The sequence below is a fragment of the Mobula birostris genome, chromosome 6 (genome assembly GCF_030028105.1).
Source record: "Mobula birostris isolate sMobBir1 chromosome 6, sMobBir1.hap1, whole genome shotgun sequence".
Classification (NCBI taxonomy): domain Eukaryota; kingdom Metazoa; phylum Chordata; class Chondrichthyes; order Myliobatiformes; family Myliobatidae; genus Mobula; species Mobula birostris.
In genome coordinates this window covers 19,134,275-19,159,410 of record NC_092375.1, presented here as the reverse complement: position 1 = coordinate 19,159,410, position 25,136 = coordinate 19,134,275, and the positions used below count along the sequence as shown (strand labels likewise).

The 25,136-nt window shown below is 38.9% G+C and overlaps 1 protein-coding gene across 2 annotated transcripts; it reads right to left on the bottom strand.

Annotated features, from left to right (window-relative positions):
* Positions 1-3,176: 3,176 nt before the first annotated feature.
* On the bottom strand, positions 3,177-25,022 carry LOC140198835 (uncharacterized). 2 transcript variants are annotated; one of them, XM_072259947.1, is made up of 7 exons: positions 24,365-25,022; positions 20,890-20,960; positions 18,783-19,008; positions 13,103-15,828; positions 9,707-9,928; positions 8,879-9,003; positions 3,177-6,200 (listed from the first exon to the last, which is right to left on the bottom strand). In XM_072259947.1, exons 1-7 carry the CDS (start codon positions 24,783-24,785, stop codon positions 6,194-6,196), a joined length of 3,798 nt encoding a protein of 1,265 aa, XP_072116048.1. In that variant the 5' UTR covers positions 24,786-25,022; the 3' UTR covers positions 3,177-6,193. The 2 variants fall into 2 exon arrangements, 1 of the variants encoding a protein (XP_072116048.1); XR_011886270.1 differs by lacking the exon at positions 3,177-6,200 and adding an exon at positions 9,177-9,359 and having other exon boundaries at positions 8,919-9,003.
* Positions 25,023-25,136: the final 114 nt, after the last annotated feature.

Sequence of the window (25,136 nt, the reverse complement as noted above, 5' to 3'; positions counted from 1 at the left end):
CCCACCTCTTTTGCTTCCCTCCCTCTCCTTTTTGAAACATCTAAAGCCCGGCACAATCAGTAGCCATTCCTGGCATTGAAGTCTCGGTAATGGCCATATCATAGTACTACATATTGATCCACACTCATCCGCCTTGCTTATGATACTCCTTGCATTAAAATAGACACATTTCAAACCATATGGCTGCATGCTTCTTTGCTCTATCATCTGCCTATTCCTCCTCATAAACTCCCTGCAAGCTGTCTCTACTTATGCACCAACTGCCCCATTCTCTGCCTCTTCACTTCCCACCCCCCTGCAAATCAAGTTTAAACCCTCCCCAATAGCATTTGCAAACCTCCCTCCTAGGATATTGGTTCCCCTCCAGTTCAGGGGCAACACGTCCCATTTGTACAAGTCACCCCCTTCCCCAGAAAAGTTTCCACTGACCCAAGAACTTGAAATCCTGCCCCCCTGCACCACCTCCTCAGCCACTCATTCATCTGCACTATCCTCCTGTTCTGACCTCCCCTAGTTCATGGCACTGGGAGTAATCTGGAGATTACCACCTTGGAGCTCCTGCTCTTCAGCCTCCTTCCTAACTCCCTAAGCTTACTGCACATGACCTTTACCCGTCTCCTGCCTATGCCATGGGTACCAACATGTACCACAACCTTCCAGCTGCTCACCCTCCCCTTCAAGAATATTCTGCAACCGCTCAGAGACATCCTGGACCCTAGCACCAGGAGACAACATCTTTTGTTGCCACAGAATCTCCTATCTGTCCCCCTAACTATTGAGTCCCCTATGAGTATTGCTCCGCCTGACTTCACCCTACCCTTCTGAGGCTCAGAGCCAACCACAGTGTGATCGGTCTGGCTGCTGCTGCTTTGCCCAGATAGGTCATCCCCCTCAGCAATGTCCAAAGGGGATAGCTGTTGCTGAGGAGAATGGCCACAGGGGGACCCTGCACTGATTTCTTTCTCCCTTTACCTCTCTCAGTGTTCACCCATCGACTCCTTGAATTCTGGTCTCTGGGTATAACCACCCGCTCAAAAGTTATATCTATCAACTGCTCTGCCTCACAGATGATCCTAAGTTCATCCAGCTCCAGCTCCCTAATGCGGTCTTTCAAGAGCTGGAGTTGGCTGCACTTCCCACAGAAGCCATCAGGGAGAGTATCAGGTTCCATGAATTCCCACATCCTACAGGAGGAGCATTCCACTGCCACGTCTGCCATCACTGTACAATGGGCAACCAAGACCAAATCCTCTAACCTGTCTCTTTTAGCCTCAGCCTCCTCTTGTCGAAGCCTCGAGTCAAAGCCTGACACGTCTACTCTCACTGCCGGCCTACTCCCAACAATAGCCACCCCGTTTGCCCCTTCTGTACTTTTATTTAAGTCAAAGTGCTCTGATCTCAATACTGATTGGACCTCTGAAATGTCCAAATGCCTGTGAAGCTCTCCTTTTACACTCGCTTTGCTGACCTGCAAGTAACCACTTCAAAGTGCTCTGCTCCCTATGCGAAATGGACCTCTGGAATTTAAAAGAATGTAAGGGGATCTCATTGAAAACTACCAAATGTTGAAAGGACTAGATCGGGTGGAGATGATGTTTCCTGAGGTAGGGGTATCCAGAACTAGAGGGTGCTGCCTCAAAATTAAGGGGCCACCTTGTAGAACAGAGATAAGGAGTAGTTTCTTTTAACCAGAGTAGTGAACCTGTAGAATGCTCTGCCACAGACTGCAGTGGAGGCCAAGTCTGGGGGTATATTTTAAGGCGGAAGTTGATAGCTTCCCTACTCTTTACTTCATCCTTGCTCCTTCCAGTTTCACCTATCACCTTGTGTTTCTCTCTTCTCTCCCCTGCCCCACCTTTTAGATCTACTCATTTCTTTTCTCCACTTTTGCTGAAGGGTCTTGGCCCAAAGCGTTGACTGTACTTTTTTCGATAGATGCTGCCTGGCCTGCTGCGTTCTTCCAGCAAATTTGTGTGTGTTGCTTGGATTTCCAGCATCTGCAGATTCTCTCGTTTGTAAGTAGATAGGCCAAATCTGTTGCTTCCTACATCATGAGAAATGAGCAATCTTCTTTGGAACTGAAAAGGAAGCAAGATGTCTTTCACCATAGTAAACTGCCAAATAGAGAGAACATATTCTAAGACATTCTTCCATTAGAATAGGATAACATTGTTCAGAAAATAATACTTAGTTCATCTGGTATCTTGTTTTATTTATTTACCTCAGTTGAAATGTGTTCATGTCCACCATCATCTACTTCATAGATTTTTTTTTTAACTGTTTAAATATCTATGCTCACAATCCCATGAATACTGCCTGGCCTGCTGCATTCTTCCAGCAAATTTGTGTGTGTTGCTTGGAATTCCAGCATCTGCAGATTTCCTTGTGTTTGCCCATTCCGATATGTCTATCCACGGCCTCCCCTACTGTCAACATGAAGCCACACTCAGGTTGGAGGAACACCACCTTATATTCCATCTGGGTAGCCTCCAGCCTGATGGCATGAACATTGACTTGTCAAACTTCCGCTAATGCCCCACCTCTCCCTCGTACCCCATCCCTTAGTTTTTTTCCCCCCCTCTGACTATAACTCCTTGCCCATCCTCTGGGCTCCCCTCCCCCTTTCTTTCTCCCTAGGCCTGCCATCCCATGATCCTCTCCCTTCTCCAGCCTCATATCCCTTTTGCCAATCAACTTTCTAGTTCTTAGCTCCATCCCTCCCCCTCCTGTCTTATCCTACCATTTCGGATCTCCCCCTCCCCCATTTAAATTTCTTACTATCTCTTCTTTCAGTTAGTCCTGACGAACGGTCTTGGCCCGAAACGTCAACTGTACCTCTTCCTATAGATGCTGCCTGGCCTGCTGCGTTCACCAGCATTTTTTGGTGTGTTGCTTGAATTTCCAGCATCTGCAGATTTCCTCGTGTTTGCGCTCTCAAACCTCCGCTGCTTTGCGGCTATGTCCACTCATGGGGAATGCTTCAGGTGAAAACATGAAAGATCTGGAGCTGGAGTCCCCAAGTAAGATACTTGAAACTTGTGAACTTTTGAACGAACTGTTTGGATGTAGTTCAAACTTTCCACATTTTACTTGGCGTTTCAGCTAGGGTGAGTTGATGGGGAAGTAATGAAAGAAAGACTGGGAAATTTGCTATTCAACAAAACTAGTAACACAAATTACTTCAGAAAGAAAGTGTTTATTGGTTCTGTATAATAATAAAAGGAACAAAGTGAAGAATTAGACAGGACTGGTTTCCTCTGGGAAACAATTTTCAAAGAGATCAAAATATATTCTGTAGTTCATGGCAATTTTCATCATTAACATGGTAGCCACAGAAGCTATATGGAGAAAATATTTAACTGCAATCTGTGGATACCTTCACATTGTAAATAAAACTTTTGTGATGAAATTAACATCTTGTTTATATTTTACAGCTTCTATAATTGTATAATTATGATTGAAAATAAGTAAAAGTCCCATATGAAAAGGAACTTATAGGTTCACTGTAATTAAAAAGGGTGATGGAAAACAATTATTTGTAGAACATATATAGTAACAAGTACCTTAATAGATCAACATTTTGTTACTTAAAGATCTATTCTGAATCTACCTAACAAAAGTTAAATTACAAAATAGTAAAATAAAAACAATTTTATTAATCTTTCCTGGGGATTTTCAAAACTATATTATAAAGATCTTAACATTGTAAAACTCCTTAGAACTTTATGTACAAAAATTCAGATGTTAATGTTCATACAAAATTTACATTCCTAAAAAGTTTAAAATATTTGGAATGGGAACCAAATTCAACAATATAAACAGTTTATAGATTATTTTCCCCCCAATGGGAACAAGCCACTATACAGTAGCACATCATAACACAAGGTACTGGATTTTATTCTACATGTATTGTGACTTTAACGTAAGCAGTTCCATTATACAAAGCCCTGCAACAGAATACACTAACCTGAGACTGTAAGAGGAAAAACCATGACGAATTGGAGGTATATTTAACATTAAAAGCATGTGTCACTTTGTTCAGCATTTCAGGTATTTGTCCTTTCAAAATATTAGCTACCTTTTTGCTGAATGATGTTTCATTTGTCAGGATTTCTAATATAGCTCCTGAAACAAAAGGACGTGTGCAGCAAAGCTACTTGGTTCAGCTACATCAACCCAACCATTAACCACTTGCTCTTGCTCAGACTGCACCAGAATATCTGGATTCCAGATCAGCCTCCACAACCACCTGAGAGCCCAGCAGGAGAGCATCATACTTGACTCTAAGTGATCGCACTACCATTAATAACATGTTAGACTTCTGAATCACATTTTAAAAGGCCACCATAGAGGTCCACCTGTAGCTTAATAAAGTGAAAACAAAGAAAATTGGAGGCTAGAAAATAAATGATTTAACTTCAGCAGTGATCCTTTTTATAAATACAATTTATGCAAGGCCCCTTTCTATTTTCCACCTTGACAGGACTTTCTTCTACAAATGTAAGGATTTCATTAGAAAACTATACCTGGGAAAACTTAGAAAATTCATAGTTCAAATACAGAGTTCAACAGAATCTAACTGACTGGAAGAGGCCACAGGTGAGTGAACTGATGCGGAGACTGTTTAGAACCTGAATTTTAATTCCTCAATATAAATGTTCAAGTTTGTTAGTTTCAACATGTTGAAATCAAGATAAGGTGAGATGAGAGGAGTATTCCAGTCTTCAGACTGGCAAAATTTCAAACAGAGAATTCTAACGGGCATAAACAATTGAAAAATAAAACAGATTCAAATTTTCACCTTCTCAAATACATTCAGCTAAACAACCCTGAGCAGCAGACTAGAGTGTGCTCAAGCACACATGCATTGTTGCATGCTTGTCAGGGATGGAAATACATCCAAGATAGTTAAACGTATACAACCAAACCAGTTATATTAGCAGAAGGAAAAAACTTCCTAAACATTAAATGGCCCTTTCAACTGCAAGATTACAGTAAGCACCTTTTGCAAATTTTTTTAAAGTTCCCTTTTTAAAAAAAACTGGTGTTCTACAAGATAAAATGTGCAACTGTTTAAAGATACATTAAAAACTTATCTTAAAAAGTAGTAAACCTATAGCTATATCATTAGTTCATAAATATAAAGCATGAAATTTTCACCAGTTAGTTTGTGTAGACTATTATATAACCACATTTTAAATAGACTGCACATACATCTTTCTGAATATTTACAACAGTAGTTATATCCAGTTATCTACAGAACATTACAGTGTTTTGCACAATTGCCTCATTCTAGCAGTAATGGTTACATCAAATTCTTGACTATAACCACAGATCAACACCAAATATGATTCCTACTCTATCAAGTTACTAGTCACCAACCTCCAGTGCATAGGAAACAGTCATGCATTTGTTTAGAGGGGTTCACAACCTTTTTTTATGCCATGGTCCAATACCATTAAGCAAGGGGGCCGTGGATGTCAGATTGGGAACCCCTGGGACCCACGATGGGACTTCAATAACCACTGTTGTTTTAATGTATACAATAAATCTTAAAGGCACAGTTTTACCCATTCCAAATTAACCGCTATTCAGCCAGAGTACAAGGCTTCCATGAAGGCATCTACACTCCTGGACAGAAAAATAACAGGTAAGATTCAATTTCTGGAACAAAGAACCTCTCAACTTTGACAATATTTAACGGTTGAACAATTTTTATAAAATAATTTGAATGTTTTGAGTGGTATGAAATGTGAATAACATTGGGCTCCATTTTTTGCTCACTGAAGAATAATTTAGCGTATTTATTTAGAGATACCGCGCAGAACAGGCCCTTCCGGCTCAATAAGCCATACCGTCCTGCAACCCACCTATTTAACACTAGCCTAATCTCAGGACAATTTACAATGACCAATTTACTACGTCTTTCGACTGCCGGAGGAAACTGGAGTAGCCGGAGAAAATCCATGCAGTTGATGGGGAGAACGTACAAACTCTTTACAGACAGCATGGGAATTAAGTTGGAGGAGACCCAATTGTTATTAAATGTTCTAATACAAACACTGCAAAAATCAGCCCCTTTTTGCATAATTCCTCTGGTCTTGATATTATCATAAATTTAGATGTATCAAAGCAATTTCTTTCTCCAGCTTGCAACCACTTCAGTTCTTTGGCCCATCCACTCTGCAATTTCTTACCACCTGTAGTAAATGGGGAAAAAATAATAGAAGTGTTAGTGAAATCTATGGACAACAAAGATTTCTAGTTACACTGGCATCTCTGCTTAGCACTAATTGGCCTACCACAGATTTGATGGTCTTCCAATCTAAACTCATTTAAAAAAAAAATACATTTAAAAAAAAAATCTGTTCGAGCTGTGCAGAGATGCACCTAAACTCCTGTCTTCCCCCTTGCTCTGGGAATCTGACATTAAACATACTAGGCTCACTGTGGAGAAGCTGGTTTTGGACATGCTACAGTAGGTATAGCAGCTGCTATATGGCTCTGTAATTAAGTTCCCATCTGTGGCAAATATTCAAAAGTGGGAAAGTTGGCCCCATTAGACAAGGAGCGAGACAAGCTTCCATTACATCTAACAGGAAGTGACAAAAAGATTATAGAATTCAGGCAGTTTGTCAAATATGAAGTCGAGGCCAACTCTCACTGTGCTGGCCACAGTACACCCCTGGAAACAACATCTCACTGCTGATACTCACAGGCAGTATCTGTAGACTAAGCCATGGGCAGATTTAATGTTAAAAAGCTGTCAAGTCCACAGATCAGCAGTACACAGCAAGGGCAGTGTTCACACCAAGCTTCTGGGATATAGTAATGCACAATGTTATTAAAAACACCTTTTACCACCAATTCCTTTAGCGCTCATTCTTGGGAAAACATTCTGTGTGCTGAGAAGTATCAGCATAATTAAAGCATCTATTTAACAAATAATTCTAGAAGACAGATCAAAATTGTCTAACAAAGTTAATAGAACAGGATTGCTTTACTGTGAACCAGCATGATCATCTTTTGTGCTGTACTAAGTAAATAAGCCCACTTTGGACATTGATTCCAATAAAAAGCAATTTTATAAACTCACTAAATTATAGTAAGCATTTATAAAAATTAAAGCTGTAAATAAGGTAAGATTGATAGAAAGCAAACATTCTATTATTTGAGCATTAATCATGATCACCTTGCTTATTTTGAATTAATGGTCTACTGCAAAAAACATTTTATGCATGTTTCATCTCTATGGAGAAGTTAAATTTTTCACACTTCAAATTAAAATTCAGTAACTCGAGATTGAAAGTTTTTTGTTAAAAAAAATAACAGCACTATCAGTAATACTTGGTAAGTGAAAAGGCACTCTTTTGTTCTTCCAAGTCATTATAAATGGAACAGATGAACTTCCATAACAAAATATTTACATAATAAATTATTTATGGTCATTCCTGTTTCATGTCCTCTTTGCATTACTAACATCAGGGAGGAGGTATAGGAGCCTGAAGAACAGAACTTTCTTTTAGGAACAGCTTCTTCCCTCTACCAGATGCTAGCAAATTTCCACAGATCTATTCTGACCAGTTGCATCATCTGGTATGGAGGCTCCAACTCACAGGATTGAAAGAGGTTGCAGAGAGTTGTAGACTCAACCAGATCCACCATGGGCACTAATCTCCCCAACATCAAGGACATCTTCAAAACACAATGCCTCAAGAAGGGGACCATCATTTTGGACCTTCACCACCTGGGACACACCCTCTTCGCATTACTACCATCAGGGAGGTGGTACAGAAGCCCGAAAACTCATACTTAATATTTTAAGAACAGCATCTTCCCCTCTACCATCAGATTTCTGAATATGGTCCATGATTGCATAATCATGATCACACTACTTTCCTTTTGCATTGTTTTACTTTTTTTGTAACTTATAATTTATTATGCCTGCACTGTACTGTGACAAAACAAATTTCACAACTTATGTCTGTGACAATAAACCTGCCTCTTGATTCTGAAATCACCATTGATTCAGCTTCACATTCACTGAATGTACAGATAAATTAACCAGATTCTTTGCAACTGGGCACCATGGTAGCATAATGCTATTATAACGTGGGGCATCAAAGTTCAGAGTTCAGTTCTGAAGTCACCTGTAAAGAGTCTGTATGCCCACCCCATGCAATGCATAGGTTTTCTCCAGGTGCTCCAGTTTCTTCGCACAGATAACAGATACACTGGTTAGTAGGTGCACCTTGCACTTTATGTCAACTTGTTAATCTTCAGGCCATACCACTAAGTGATTTGTGCTATTATTGTGACCATCTGTACTGTGTTCTGCACCTTGACCCAGAGGAACGATGTTTCGTTTAGTTGTATGCATGTGTATGGCTGACTAACAATAAACTTGAACTTGAGATGGAGATAGAAATGCCAAGAGAAAAATTGTGGAGGCTAGATCTTTGAATATTTTAATTGGAGGTAAATTTCTGAAAGCTTGGGGAATTGAGAGCTACAGGGATTTGATACAAAAGGAGTTGAGGTCTGAGTGAACCATATTGAGTAATGGGGCAGATTTGTGGAGTCAAGTGAGTAACTTTTGCTGCTGTGTTCTTATGGAAAGGCAAGGTCAACAATGACAAGTTCTAACTTTCACTTCACTATTGAAGTGGAAAGCTTACAATACTCTGCCATTTTTTTAAATGATGGTGGAAGCATGATAGTAGATGTCTTTAATGTAGGTAGAGAAAAAAAAACTCCTATATACCCATGTAACTTGCAATCAGCCCTTTGCATGACATAGGAACAGTCTAAAGGATAAGTTTTTGCTTAATCTGCATTCTATAGCTTAGTTAAGGAGACAGTAATAAATATTACTTACTTGTACTGAAATGACTTTTCTTTCTTTGATACTGTGACACAGACTTTGCATCTGTACAGCTTCTCACTATGACTGCGAAGGTGAACTTCGGCTTTCTTCTGGCCATAGAAGGTTTTATCACACAACTGAAAAATATTTTTCACAGGTTACTATTTAGAAACTATGGACAAAACAAATGTTTGCAATAAATGAAAGTCTAAAGAAAGTTGTCTTTAAATGGATTTTCATAATTAGTGTAACATTAATGCTATCAATATTAGCATGAGCAAAAAGGTTACAATTTTTAGAAAATGATTACCTTCTTCAATTTTACTTATTTCCCCAAAGTAAACTGTCACATGCACTCCTAAAAAGCTTCCAAAGACTGCTTTTCCAAAAATGTTTCCAGGTTTATTGTTTTGAAGTTGAAATGTCAACATTTCCATTGAGTTTACTTTTTCTTTAGTGATCTTGGATGTTAAGGGCATCTCTGCAGAACTTACTGAGGAATTATGGAAACAGCCATCATGAAATGTAGGCATTATAGACCTGTTCAAATGCATCAAATTACCCTACCAGACTGGTATAGCCAGATTGTTTAGTACAGGAAAATCAAGGCTTTGATAATGACAATAGCATGGCCCAAGTCTCAGGTTTTATAGACATACTTAAGTACAGTATAGCCCAGTGAAAGTAAAAGATGGCAACAAACTCAAATCTGCCCATACCTTTAAGCATACAAAAAGTTTACTAAGAAAGTAGTCATTGGAATAATTTTTTGCCACTCTGGGTAATTTCCTTTGAAGAGATATCAACTGTACAAAAGTACAGATAAGTAATAGTACTTACAAGACACAACCAGCGCTTTCCCCTAATGTGGCTCATTCTGTGTAGGAACAGAGAGTCACAATTTGTGAACGTCGCACAGCATTCGTGGCAAGTGTGGGCTCTTGAAACTTTGGTCTTTTTCATGCTTTCTTCGGCTATGTGTTTGCTTCTTGGAGTTAATTTTAATGATCCCTTAAGTTTTGGCTGCAACTTCTTCAGTACTTGTGCAGCTCCCCGCAAATTCTGAAAATATATTTCTAATCGTTACACATGTAATTGCAAGATCCTAGTTTTATCATGAATAAAACACATGCCATTTAAACCATACAAGTGCTTACAAATTTAGCATTTCACTGAATGACCAGCAACTCTCACAAAGGACACACACACGCACGCGTATTATTTTCTGCTTATTTCCTGTTACTTCCCCATATTTAACCCAAGGAGCTTCTGGTAGCTCTGAGCCTGTACTCATTGGAGTTCAGAAGAGTTAGCAGGGGATCTCATAGAAACCAATTCAATATTGAAGGACCTAGATAGTGTGGATGTACAAAGGATGTTTCCTGAAGTGGGAAAGTCTTGAACTACAGGGCACAGCCTCAGATTGAGGACATCCTTTCAGAACAGGGATGAGGAGACATTTCTTTAGCTAGAGGGCCATGAATCAATGGAATTCATTGCCACAGATGGCTTTGGAAGCCAAATCATTTAAAGCAGAGGTTCTTGATTAGTAACGGCATCTAAGCCTATGGGAAGACGGCAGGACAGAGTTGAGAGGGTTAATAAATCAGTTATGGTGGAATGCTGCAGCAGATTCAATGGACTGATTGCCCTAATTCTATTCCTATCTCTTATGGACCCATTTTTACCAAGTAGTCTCAGTACCATTCTCTGGAACCCTTGGAGTACACATGTAAAAACAAAGGTTTTACTTCTTGCCTTGTTACATCATCTTGTTAGGTTAATATTACTAAAATCATATTAAACACCTATACTTAAACACTTAATTTTAATCACATTCTCTTGCAGCCCTGTAAAAATATCAAAGTTGTATTTTTTTCCAAAATGCAAAGAGCAGATCCATGCAATATGTATATGCGCACAAGGTGATGCCCAGGTGAAAAGTGTAATGAAAGTCAACTGTTCAAACACAATTTCCAGTGCGCATTCAATGTTAAATATTGGTCCAAATGGACTGCAACTTGAAGGATCAATTCTTAGTTGCAGATTACCTGCATGTTGGCAACTCGGGTAAAACTTGTCACAATACATTTATATTACCCTTATTTTTACCTGAAAGGAATAGAATTCTGACATCAAGCCACATCAAGTATACACTGCTTCACATATCAAAATGATCCAGTCAACCAGAATTAACATATCCAACATATTAAGCAGCATCCAACACTACAGGTTTCATATTTTTAAAGGTAGCCACACATACACACAGGAACAGAACACATCTCTTTCTTTCTAGAGAAATTATTTTAGAAAAGCAGAACACTCTTTCTCATCCATTTTGGTTCTCATTAAACCAAAATATCAATTGCTCTACATAGTCAAAGTTACTGAACAGCATTTCTTATTACTGATAAATGATATAACTAACATTTTCATGTGTATATCATGCCACAGGAACATTAACGGGCTTCAGAAATTTTGACATTTAATATCAGTACATATCCAGTACACAAACCAAAATCTGCCCTCTTTACAGACGTCCACGAAACAAAGAAACTCCGTAGAACATTAGAAACATAAAAGCTCTGCCTCCTCAGAAAAAGGGCACAGAGCTCAGAAAAAGCGATATAATAGACTTTTAACATCTTAAACCAGCATTTTTTTACATCTCCCCGTTCACTGGTGAAAAACGGAGACACCTTTTTCTCCCTTATTAGGGAGACATTAAATTGGACCTTTGAACCTCACACAAGCAGCAAAATGTATTGATACCTCCGTGCATCCCCACCGCGCCAGCAAAAACACCGGCCTCCACACCCCCTCCTCACAATACAAACCACAGAAGCGAAGAGTCCATTGATCCAGATTCCACTTTTGAATAAACCATTTAATACACCAGCCCACTGCAAGTACGTTCCATAATTCAATCAGATCATGACAGAGTTGCACTTGTATACATTTGAACTTTTATACTTGTCTAGATTCCCTCAAAGTGCATTGTTATTATAAACCCTTTCAAATTTTAATCAAATAAAATCAAATACTTAAATGCAATCAGAATGCAAGACAAGTGTCTCATATCTGCACTCCAGTGTGAATGCAAGTATACCTTACACAACTACAAGTTACTAGTATAACAGCTTTACTAGACCAATAATTTATTCTGCATTTATACTTGACCTTCAATTTAGGCATCCATTAGTCTCATGAGACCATTTATGACAGATATAATCTGTTAAATATAAAAATCACAGGAATTACAAAATGGGAATCTATTGTGGCCAATGTTTGAATAATTCCCAAAGATTTGCAATTTTCTTCCAATTACCTCTTTACCCATTTTCCCTTTAAAGGTTATTGCTGAATCAGCTTTTACCACATTTTCATGCAAAATATGACATATTATAGATCAGTGCTTTAAAAAAAATCTCGCCTTTGATTGTGATTCAATGTAATTAGAAAACATTTTTTAACCAGCTACCAACTCAAGACACTGGAAACAATTAACAGAATCCAAATCATTTCTGGGTTTGGGATAGCTCCTGAATTTCCCTTTAAACTTTATTTTTATTTTTTCTTGGCTCCCCATGAACCTCAAGTTCTTCAAGTTGGTAACCTTTCAGTACACTTCTGTACTGACCCCAAGACTCTAAGAATAGTGTGGAAGCATAGAAAAATGGAAATCCTACAGCACACAGGCCCTTCGGCCCACACAGCTGTGCCAAACATGTCCCTACCTTAGAACTACCGAGGCTTTACCCATAGCCCTCTACTTTTCTAAGCTCCATGTAGCCATCCAGGAGTCTCTTAAAAGACCCTATCATTTCTGCCTCCACCACCGGCAGCCCATTCCACGCACTCACCTCTCTGCGTAAAAAATTTACTCCTGACATCTCCTCCATACCTACTTCCAAGCACCTTAAAACTATGCCCTCTCGTGCTAGCCATTTCAGCCCTGGGGAAAAGCCTCTGACTATCCACATGATCAAGGCCTCTCATTATCTGGTACATCTCTATCAAGTCACCTTTAACATTTTTTAAAAAAATACTTTCAAGATTTAGCTCAACTCTATCACATTTATATTCTCTGCTTCTGTGAAGAGAACCATGAGTTAATTATGATCCCAGCTCTGATATTAAGTGACAAATCTATTCAACTTTCACTATTGATTTAATTGCGTAATCTAATGCTCAAGATGAGTAACCTTATCTTTAGTAGTAAGAAAGGGTACATACCTTTGGTAGGCTCTTGGAATTTGTAATTCTTGAACTAGCACTTGCTATTTGTTGCAACTTTACTGCCTTCTGTGAGGTAGACAGTTGTGTAACTTTCTTCATAATATTTGCTTTTGCGTTAGGTTTTGACCGTTTATTACCCAGTGTATTCTTAATGTTCAAATTTAATAGCTTCTTTCCATACAAAACAACAGGTTTCATTCTCTTTACTTTTGCTGCCACATTTTCTTTCCTCCTTTTTGAAACTTCTGAATGTTTCAACTTTCTCTGAGTTGTATTACAATTCTGTCTTCTATTAGTGGCTGCTCGTTCATTAGAAGTGGTTATTTTAGAATATGCCTTTACACGTATCTTTGTTTCAGCTGCTTGGTTGTTCCTCATGTGACTTGGAGACAAACCGAACTGTTTGCATTTGGTTTGAACAGGTAGCTTATTAATTTTATCAGTTTTTTGAGATGATACAAGAAATCCTAAGGAAAGACCAGCTTCAATAATCTTCTGTGTAGGTATGCGTTTCCTTTTACCCAGTGCTGGAGCTTTTATGCTATGCAAATAACTCTGTTTTTCAGCATCCAAAGATCGGCACCCTGTCCTTTCTACTTTCCTTTTAAATTGTTGTGTTTCACTGGACCTGATAAGGATCTGCTTTTCCAGCTTCTTGGAAACAGCTTTTAATTGTTCTTGTTTCATCTTCTCTTGTTTACATCTCAATTGTGATGAATTTGTCCGCTGTCTTCTCCTATCCAGTAGGGCTGCTGCCTTCTCTTCTTTCCCTTCTTCAGAAGTACTTTGGCAAACATTTGGAACTAAGCTTTTGCCATCACATTTTTCCTTAAGCTTTCCAACATCACTTTCTGCTTTTGCAGGCACTTGGTTAAACAGATCCACATTCAGAACTTGCCTTCCTTTTCTTTTTGATGGCACTGTCACACAGATATCATCACAAACCAGCTTTCGATTTTCATGAAAATTACACTCTTCTGATGATAGCTTATTTTTCAGTAGTTTATTCTTCAGGAGTGTTCTTTCTGATATATTTTTCTGAGCAGCGTTTTGAGAACGACTTGGCACGGAGTCCAAGTTGTTAAATTTACACTTTCTACAGTTTATTATGGCCTTGTATAACTGTCTAGTTCTTCTGCCACTTTGACCGTGATGTATCAAACATGGAGATGTTTTAGCAGCAGTGCTTCCTCGTGAGGAAGAACATTTTACCGGCGTAGTATACGAGGTACAACTTCTGGTTCGCCTGGTCAATGCACTCCCTTCTATACCACTGTGGCCATGAGGAGCTTTTGATGACACTGCTATTTCCTCCACAGAGATTACTGACGATTTATCCTTCTTGCCTGGTTTAGAAATACTGGAATTTGTTTGGCATTGTGACTTTTTGGTTAATGGAAAACTTCCACTGCTACATTTCTTTCTTTGCTGGATTTTCTTCTCAAGTAAACAGCCTTCTGTCTCAGGTTTAGGGTTCTTTACCTGTATTTTACTTGGGCTACAAACTATTTCCTTTCCAGTACAACCCTGAGAGAAATTAAGTTTACAATTTAAAGGTTCAGTTTTCTCTAGTGCAAACAATGCTTTGTTTAATTGTTGATTGTCTCCATTTTGTTTCTGTATTGATGGTAGGATCTTTTCAATGACAACAAAGCAATTGGCAAGTCCTTTTGCTTTCATCTGGTCTGGTTGTAATTGGCTTTTTGCACAATTTATTCTTCTTTTCTTCATTCCAGTAAGCAAGGAATAATTTCTAACTTTAGGTTGTCGAAGTCTCCTTTTTTGTTTCCAGCTAGCCTGTTCTTCACCATCAGTAACAGACGTTTTCCTCTGTAACCCCAATACACTGAGTAATTTATATTTCTCATTCACATTAGGAGAGTAAAGTTCTTCTTCAGTGGCTACTTGTTTGACAGGTGACCGGAGAAGTGTGTTTACTCCTTTACAACCAGAGTTGTCCTGAGGGCCTGCAACGCTATAATCCAGGTGCTTCGACACTCTTGTCTGTGATTTGGACTTTGTGGGTGTTTTCTCAAAGTTGCATTTTCTTTGATTATAAAGATCTCTTGACTTATCTGCAAATTTCAGTTCTAAAGAGGTAGGAATATTAGTCACTTTATTTGCAGATGAACACTTCTGTGATGAAGATTTAACCGTTTGTGTTTTCGGTGGAGTTTTGTCAGAATAGCCTAATAATTTAAATCGTCTACTGGGATTTTCCAGTGTCTCCACCTCCAGGTTACCAACAGAGGTTTCAGAATGTGCTGGTGCCACTTTATCTTTGGAAAGTCCTGACTGCATTTCTTGAAGCTTAAAAGTAAAATCTGGCACTTTTGTTTCTCCCTGAATCACTGTTGAATGTGATCCTGGAGAAAACACACTTCTACCGAAATTATCAAGTTTCGGTTGTGCTGAATCATCTTCCAGCTGATCAAACGGATAGTAAATAGGAGGCACGTGTTGTCTAGGTCCAATTAAAGACTGATCAATACAAACTTCATATGAAGAAAATTCTTTTTTCTCCTCTTTGCTGGATTCCTCTTTATGTGCTTTGCTGTTCCCAGTTCCATGCAACTTGCAAAGTGCTGCACACATTTCAACCACTTCCCAAATCCTTAGATGCCTGGCTAAAGCACATATTTCAGCAAAATAATCCGGTTTCACAGATAGTGAAGACGTGTAGGAAAATTCCAAAAGTGGGAGAAAACTCTTGCTGCTGAATCCTGGAAAGAAAAAAAAAAGTAATTTGAGAGTAGAACTGATCAATCCACCAATGGTGAATTTCCAAATGATCCATTTGTCAAAGTCTGTTTCTACAAGCAATTGTTAAATTAAGTTAGTTTTCTTTAAAAATTAAAGTTCTATTTTTTCTTTAATGAGATGCAAAATCCATCTTTCCCATTTTTGTTTTAGTTTTTAAATGTAAAACTACATGCAGCATGAAGTTTTTGATGGGTAATGGTCACAAGGGAATTCATCAGAACATTTTATGAGCACTAACAAATTTGTATCTGAATACTTCAATTATCTTTCCTGCTGATACTGATTTCTGTCATTGAGCAATTTCCCCCAAGTTTTAGGTCTTAACCATCCAAGTTTCCGTTTCACCTTACACTTTCTGTAGAACCAAAAGCAAAGTTATTCCACTTAGTTTTGTATATCACAATTAATATTTTCTTGTGAGAAGGTACATTATTCTATCAAAACTGATTTTCACCCTGTGCTCTATCTGAATCATCAGGCTAAAGTGAAGGAAATGTTACTAATATTAAATGAAAAAGCAAAAAAGTGTTTAATAAAAGCAGTAAGATTAATAAGTATATTGCTACTTAATAGTACCCTAGTCATAAATCAATTATTCTATCACTGAAATTAAGATAATGGAAATCAATTCCCACATAATGATCAAGAATGCTAAATGCTTTGTTAATGTGAGATTAAAGAAAAATTGTAGGTTAATATTATTAACAATCCATGCAGGTCAGTAGACCTGATTTACAAGACAAATAGGAATGTCACTATAGCAAATGCTGGAAACATCAGGCAGCTCTGTGGAAAAAGACAGATTGAAGGCCCTTTGACACTTGTGATGAAGGGACTTCAGGCTAAGATATTAATTCTGTACCTGCATGTCCCCGCATGTCCCAATAAATACTTCCAGCATTTGCTGCTGTTTTTTTTTTCTGTTGAGTGTTTTAAGTGACTTGTGTTATTTTTAATTCTCAATGCTTAAACACCTTTTACCAAACTCAACAGGCCCTTAACAGTTCAACCAAATCAATCGAAGCACAAATTGGTGTCCCCCGCTTTATGCAAGTTCACTTTACACCACTTCGCTTTTACGAAAGACCTACATTAGTACCTGTTTTCGCCAACCGAAAGAGGATTTTCGCTTTTACGAGAAAAAAGACGCCCGCTTTAAACTTGTGTTTACCCCGAGAAAGACTACCATGACCGCGAAGCCTTGCGCGGGCAGGTGTGTGCGCATGTGTATACTTGCGCATGCACATAAGTGCTCATTTTTTTCTACAAATCGGTTTTGGCTAAATCTTCCCGATTCTGTTAAGTGAAACTACACTGTACATACATTATTTCTAGTTTATATAGGCTGTGTATTTATCATATCATTCCTGCTTTTGCTATATGCTAGCGTTATTTTAGGTTTTATGTGCTATTTGGTATTATTTTGGTAGGTTATTTTTTGGATCTGGGAACGCTCAAAAATTTTTCCTATATAAATTAATGGTAATTGCTTCTTCGCTTTACGCCATTTCGGCTTACGAACGGTTTCACAGGAACGCTCTACCTTCGGATAGCGGGAGATATGTAGCATTTGCAGTACAAAAAGAAGTCAGTTGTCCTCAACAGCCAATGCTACACAAAACTAAGTGACTGTGTGGCATTGACTGCCACACATACCTCATTAATTTTAATTCACGTCAGTAAATCAATTCATCCCTCATTACCACTGTTTACTTATCATTTTTTTTAAATGCACCCATGCCATTCATCTAAACCACATTTGGAGAGTAAGTTTCACTTTTCACTCTTCTCTGAAAACAGTTGACTCATACATTCCCTATTAAATTTCTTAAATTAATTGCCACATATTAAGTTGTGCTTGCTGGAGTTTAAGTATCTGATTGCAAGGATTTGTAGTTGACAGTTGGCCCATAAAATAGGTCAGATGTTTTTGTCACATAAGATACTATCAGAACAAAAAAAAACTTAAGATATGTTTCTGAATGTTGGTGAATCAATTGAATCTAGATGTTAAAAATAACTATTCTACTGCCTATCCATCTTTACACAAAGGCAATTACATTTAAATAAAATATTGAAACATTTTGCAACCCTTGCACAATAATGGAAGCAATACAGCATTTGTTTACTTTTTTTGTTGCTTAGTGCTTCATAGACCAATAATTGATTATTTTCTGAACACTGGTCACTATTTTATAGGTTGAATCTACAGCCAAAAAGCCCATTTCATAGTCCAAAAAGCAAAATTGAAGAAATGATAGGTTAACCAATCTTCTTTTGAATATTAACTGAAGGATAAATGTAGGGAAAAAAAAGGGAGGGTTCCCTTCTTTTCCTAATAAAATGTAATTTGTTAATTAGCTAGAGACTTAATTCAGCATCTCATTCAAAAGCATGTAGGGGTGGACATTACAATACATATTCCATACCAAAAAGTCTGCCCAGAATGTGTGTTCAACTCTTTAGTGCAGATTTGAACTCATAAATAATTCATTCATTTTATCATTGAGCTTCCATTTGGAACTTATAGTACATTAGGGGCGACATGGTAACATACTGGTTAGAGTAATGCTATTATAGTACCAGTGGCCAGGGTTCAATTTCCGTCCCTCTGTAAGGAGTTTGTATGTTTTCCCTGCCACCAGGTGGGTTTCCTCTAGGTACTCTCATTTCCTCCCACATTCCAAAGATATACAGACTAGTAAGCATAAGTTATCGTCATGCTATGGTGGCACTGGAAGCATAGCAACATTTGTGGACAAATTTCAGCACATATCTGGATGTGTTGGTTATTGATGCAAATGACACATTTCATGATGTTTCATTGTTTTACATGTGACAAATAAAGCTAATTGCTTGGAAATAACAATCTGAAAACAGTGAGCTTAAACAGAATAGCTTAAAATTCCTTTACCTTTCAAATCCACAACTTTATTAGACGTGGATCCTTTCTCTGAAAACAGATCCTGGAAATATTCACTAACAGCAGCCAAAACAGCACGGTGAGCTGGATAGGATGTTTTCTCCACAATCAAAGTCACATCACAAAAAAGTCCTTTAGATCGTTGACTGTTCAATCTCTCAAGCACTTTAGTGCAATGTGTCGTCAATTTACCAGTTATGTACTTTTCTTCCGAAATCTGTCAAAAAGAAAAACAAATGTTTATAACATTTCTTTCCATTTTGAGTAATTTCTGTAATAAACGGCTCCCGTAACATTCCCCCCCTACAGTACTGCTTATACCCCTTAATCTGATGCATGCATTAGTGCTTTTGACTGATACTCCCTTTGTAAGCAACCTTCTTAAAAACCTCAAACACTACCGCTAATTCACAAACTATCTGATCTTCCTTCAGCTAACCAATACCCTAAGTGAATTAGACAGTCAACACAATGTAACCTAAAACACACACAACCAATTTGATGTAATTCAGGCTATGCTATTATGCTACTATTTTGTGACTATTTGCTGAATCACAATTATATGTGCTGGGTGTGATTATAAGTACTGTGTTTTGCTCTTTGACCCCAAAAGAATGTTTTGTTTAGCTGCATACATGTGTATGGTTGAATGACAATAAACATGAATTTGAATTTGTGACTATCATGCTCCAAGTTTCAATATAGAATTTAAAAATATTTACCAGGTAAGGCAAAACAATTAATTCAAAGAATATAAATCACCAATTATATAGCCCTCTCCCTGGTGCCATTCTTCTCCATTGAAATAACAGCAACTCTGAATCTGAGCCAGCTTTAAACTGGCGCTGTCAAACATTCAATATGCATAACCATTAGTATTTGAATGCAAATACAGCCACCAGAATTAAACTGGATGTATTCAAGAATACCAATGCAAAAGAACTTTAAGTATAATGTGTAATATAGTCTTAGGATAACAACAATTCAATTGCAAATATAAAAGCTAGATAAACCTGCAATATTGCAAAAGTTATGGTTTAAAATGTACACCTATTTGTTGTGTTTGGTGAACAAAACATGAAGAATTAACAATAATAGATTGTGGTTCCTGTGCTTTCCATTCAACATTCTCTCCAGCTGTTTTTTTAAAAAAAACCGCTGCGGGGATCAACCATTGCTCTGAGCAGGAAATTTTTACATGGCCTGAAAACTGCTCAGCACCAAGTATTTTTGTCATATGCATACTATGAATATGTAGAGTGAAAACTGAAAAATCACATACTTTTGATTTTATTAATTGAAGGGTATCACAAAATATAGTACAAGAAAATCAAGTTTTGTTAGCTTTTTCTTGTCTGAAAGCATTGGCATTCAGTGGTTTATTAACAATGAGCTACTGACTTATTACAATTTTATAACAGTGTTGTAACTTGAAACATTGACAACGTAAAGATGTTGAAGCTTTAAAATGTTTTAACAGTTGTGGTACATTTCTTTAGAGAATTTATGGATTAATTCATTAACCCAATTAGAGGGCACTTCACAATCAGGATAATTTCAAAATTATATTACATAATTTTAAAAATTCCAGCGGCATTGCATCAAATGCAATGTGTGCAGCAGCATTTCAGTCATTGCACAACTGCACACCCATGCAGCCTAGAGGGAACAGTGTTTCCGTTGTCACAATCTCAAATTTTGGGATTTTATTCCATCTGCTTTCATTAAACCCACCTCCATGGCTATGAACAAACATTTCATGTGGCTCAGTAACACTCTCAAGAAGCATTTTCACCATGTAAATGGCAATTATTAGAATTGCATAGTAACTTACAGCAGAAATTATGGTACAAATCCAAACAAAATGGAAAAAGGATTTTAAAATACAAGGAAAAGGTACAGATGGGATGAAAGCTCAAATTAAAGATCCACAATTACCGCATTGAAAGTCTCAAAATTGCACTTTAAAATTATGATTTAATAAGCACACAAACTTACTGATGTTATAAGATCACTGCAATATAGCATTTCCTACTAATCAACAACCATTGTTATGATGGTCAAATTAAAATGCATTTACTTTCATTCGATCTCTTACCAGAAGATTATCTTTCCTGTCTTTACAGTGATTGCATCCTTGTACATAATCTCTGATGTCTGGAAACATCCCTTAAAAGCAATGAAAAATGAGAGTGTTAATTTATAAAAAATTACTGGCAGTCTTGGATTAAGTGCACAATTGTTATCATACTATTTATTTCCAAGGAAATAAGATTAGGTCTTGGAGATGCAAGAGTCTGCAGATACTGCAATCTGGAACAACAATCTGGTGGAAGAGCTTAGGGGGTTATGCAGCATCTGTGGGAGGAAAGATATTTCGGGTTGAATCTCTGCATTGGGACTGAGAGTGGAGTGGTAAAATCACCGGTGTCAAGAAAGGATTCTGAAGTCATTAATAGATTGAGGAGGGGTGCAAGAAGACAGGTGGCAGGTACAGACATCCCACCCTGCAAAAACTCATTTCAGGGAGGTAGCACCATCAATTTGCAGGAGACTCCCGGAACTGCCGGGAGAGGTGGGATGTCTGCATAGACTAGCTCCTTAGCAGCTAGCCAGCTAGTTTAAATAACGTCAGCTATGCTAATGAATGAATGACACCTGTTAAACTCACCTCAACATGTCTTTTACAGTCTTAACCCACCATGGGCAATAGAACAGTCACTGTTGCAAACAATGCAGCGAGCAACACTGTCATTATTTTTGACCCCTATTAGGCAGGGGTACACTTTATGGTAGTCTGGGGTGACATACATTTTATATTTTCTTGTTTTGGAACACTCTGCCATGGCTGCTCTCTCTCACTCTCTTGTGCGCGCTCTCTCTCTCTTGCTCTCGCACTCTCTCTTGCTTTTTCTCACTCGCTCTCAAAAAATTGATTTCCATGATATTGCATATAATTTGCGGGCATCAGGGAGCCACTATTAATATGTGGGAGACTCCTGGAACTTCCGGGAGAGGTGGGATGTCCGTAGGTAGAGGAGGTTTAGCAGGGGTGAAGTTGGAAGACTGGGGCAGGTGAATTACAGATGGAGACAGACAGAAAGAGGAAAAAAAACACAAATGCAACAAGCTCTGGGAAGTGGAGTGTAAAGGTAGGAGACAGTTGCCTGGGAGATGACTAGGAACACAAAGCACTACCAGAACAAGATTTGGGTAAATGGTCTTAAGGTTTAAGTACTGAAGGAGAGAATGGGAGGGGGCTGACTGGTGAAGATGTGTGTGTGAAGTGGGTGAATGGAGCAAGGAAGGGGTAGAGAAGGAAGATAGCTGAAGGAGGGTTGGGGTGGGGGTAGATGGGAAAGGACGCAAAATTGGGAGGACCAGTGGAAACCAGAGTAGGTCTTGCCAAACATGCAGCTGGGGGTGGGACCAGGGGAGAAAGGTCACCTATTGAGATAGGCTGGCTGGTTAAGTGGTGTCACAAACACATTCAATATCAGCAAGATCAAGGAACTGTTTGTGGACTTCAGGAAGGGAAAAGTCAACCTCCCAGCATCCAACTCACAGCCCACACTACCAACCATCTGTTTCACCAGCAAATGTAACTATATTTGCTTTTGATCCTCTCACCCAAACCACGTGTCTATAAATTTATGGTGTAATGGCAATCTATATTTTCGCACTTGAATTTATTAACATGACCTCAGTCACTTAAGTTGCCCAAATAAAATAGCACCTGCCATCAGTTCACCTAAACAAACCTGGATTTGGTTATGCCTGTATTCACCAACTTCATGCTGTTGCTAATTAATGTCTCCCTTCGATTGCAAATATTTTCCTAAAGTTATGCAATAACTTTTGCAAGTTAACTGCTGCAGCCAAATTTTTGTACAAGGATATTAGTGAGACACCTCAATGGACAACCAAAGAAAACTGAATCATTGAAAAATTCGAAGTCTTGCTGCATGATAAAATTTAGAAATTAACATCATTTCCCTTCCTGAATCCCACTGCGTTGTTTTCCTTTGATCTAACAGATGCTTGGTAATATCACAGCCACAGGAGCAGGAAAGGCCATTCAGCACATTGAGTCTGCTCCACCAGTCATGGCTGCTTTATTATTCTTCTCAACCCCATTCTCCTGCCTTTTCCCCATAACCTGTGACGCCATTACTAATCAAGAACCCATCAGCCACCACAAACTCAATTATAATTTATTAGTGAATTTAAGACTACAGTAGAGCGCGCTGTTTTAAGTGGAAGTGTTTACAACTTCCTGAAGGGTCTCGGCCCAAACATTGACTGTATTCCTTTCCATAGATGCTGCCTGACCTGCTGAGTTTCTTCAGCATTTTGCCTTTTGCAGTGGTTATAGAAAATGGCTGAAGCCATGACAAACTTTATTTCCTACTAGTACACCGTATATTTCTCAATTCCTTAATGAGATTCAAAAAAATTGCAGCCTGCACAAATTTTGAGTATTCTGATTCAACATTGTTCAGTTTGAGAAGCAGTGCTCAATCATTAAACTGCAATATTGCGTTTTGCCACTAGAGGCTCACAACGAGCTAGCCAAGCTTCAGAGGTCATTATTGATGAAAAATGCTGAACTAGGTGTTCTAACAATGGACTTTCAAACATTTTGTGAGTACGCTTTTCACCAACGTTACCAGCTGCATAAAAAGTATTAACAAAATTTCCATCAAGTATTTTTCTGGAATTCAGATTTAAATGCAAGAATTTTATGAACTGGTTCAGTTGATTCAAGAACGTCAAACACATAATAAAAATCCAACTTTAGTGTAGCTAATTAGTTATTTGACCTGGATAAGGATAGCATCTCCAAACATCTATGCCAAGCGACGGTGTCTACAGGAACATCGCTCATCACAACTCGTCAAATTTCATCAATTACAGTGCCACTTTCACGCCCTCTCACCCCCCCCCCCAGTCAAAGTAACATGCCCCATCTTCCCCGAAAACCAATCCAAAATTCTCAAATCGGGCGAGGCCTATATACACTAGTTACTCAGATACAAGTTTTGATATGGTGAGAAGCCTCTAATCAACTTACTCCAGTATTCACCTGAAGTTACTTCACCAACAACCATGCAGGAATACAAGTTATCTTGCTAGTTCGATTAAACTAAATATTTACATGTTCACTCACGTCCCTGGGTGGAAATGAAGCTAGAAAAGAGCGAGAGGGGACATAGGAAATGAAGATATCGGGACGTCCCCAACACCAACAAACACAATCTCAATGCAGTAAACAGTTAATTAGCAAGTTACTAAAGTTGGGTACAAACCCGATGGGTCTTAAGGCTCTTAAAGCCAATAGAGCAATCACATGACAACTTCAACTCCAGTGAGGAAAGCAAGTTCATGTTCCACTGAAGAGCTTGAGCTCCTCACAGCCAAATACATTCCATCACATTGGCTAGGAAAGCGAATAGTTTACGTTTTTTTAAAAGCGAGACAAATCTAGAATATTCAAAGCTAACACTTTACAAGGTACGCCACCCCCTAACCCTTATCAAGGGAAAAACTTTTAAGGCAGTCCACTAACCCACCTTCCCACCAATAGTTCTCAGAAACATTCTTGTACGTCTCTTCCATGGTGCAGTGACGCTGGCCGGCCGCCGGCTGCTGGTGGAACGAGGCGATGACAGCGCGTCGCTGCTCGGCGGCGGCGCCCACCAGCACCTCGGTGTAGCTGGTCGCCCCCCTCTCCAGCCTCTTACGGTACAAGATCCCGTTTATCACTTCGTAAGCCGAGGCGGCCTTGGAGCCGTGGCCCGCCGAGGAGGCAGCGGCGCCTCCGTCCCCGCCGAGATTTTTCTCCTCTTCCTCCTCCTCCTCCTCATCGCCGGCCTTCGCCGCTGAACCGCCGCCGAGCGTCGAGCGCGGCTCGTCGGCGTCCTTTAAATACCGGCTGACCACCTCGGACGTGCCGCTGTCGCCGGCCATTTTACAGGCCCCTGTTTTCTTCATTAAATAAATTAGTTTCTTTTTTCCCCTTCCCTTACTCTTTGGTACGTTTCTTTAAATATATTTTTCTCCTTCCTCCTTTCTGCTTATCAACGGTGCCCGCCACTCCCTGCCCCCCTTACTTTCTCTCTCTTTTTTTAAATATATATAATTAATTTACTCAATATCTCCCTCACTGGCCGAAAGCGGCGGAGACAACTCCACAGCAGCCGGCGGCTCTTGACTCTTCCACCGCCGTCGCCGTCCCACCCGCTCTTTATATAACCTCGGTTGCAACCTAGCTTGATGGGAGAAGTATAATCGTCCTTTCTCCATCGGGCTAATGGTCCGCCGAGGGGTGGTTGCACTTTGTGA

Coding starts and splice junctions, on each gene's coding strand:
- LOC140198835 (XM_072259947.1), bottom strand. CDS start 24,785: ATGAAGAAAACAGGGGCCTGTAAAATGGCCGGCGACAGCGGCACGTCC. Junction 20,961..24,364: donor TGAGAACTATTGGTGGGAAG/GTGGGTTAGTGG, acceptor ATTGCTTTTAAG/GGATGTTTCCAGACATCAGA. Junction 15,829..18,782: donor TAAAGTTGTGGATTTGAAAG/GTAAAGGAATTT, acceptor TTTTCTTTCCAG/GATTCAGCAGCAAGAGTTTT.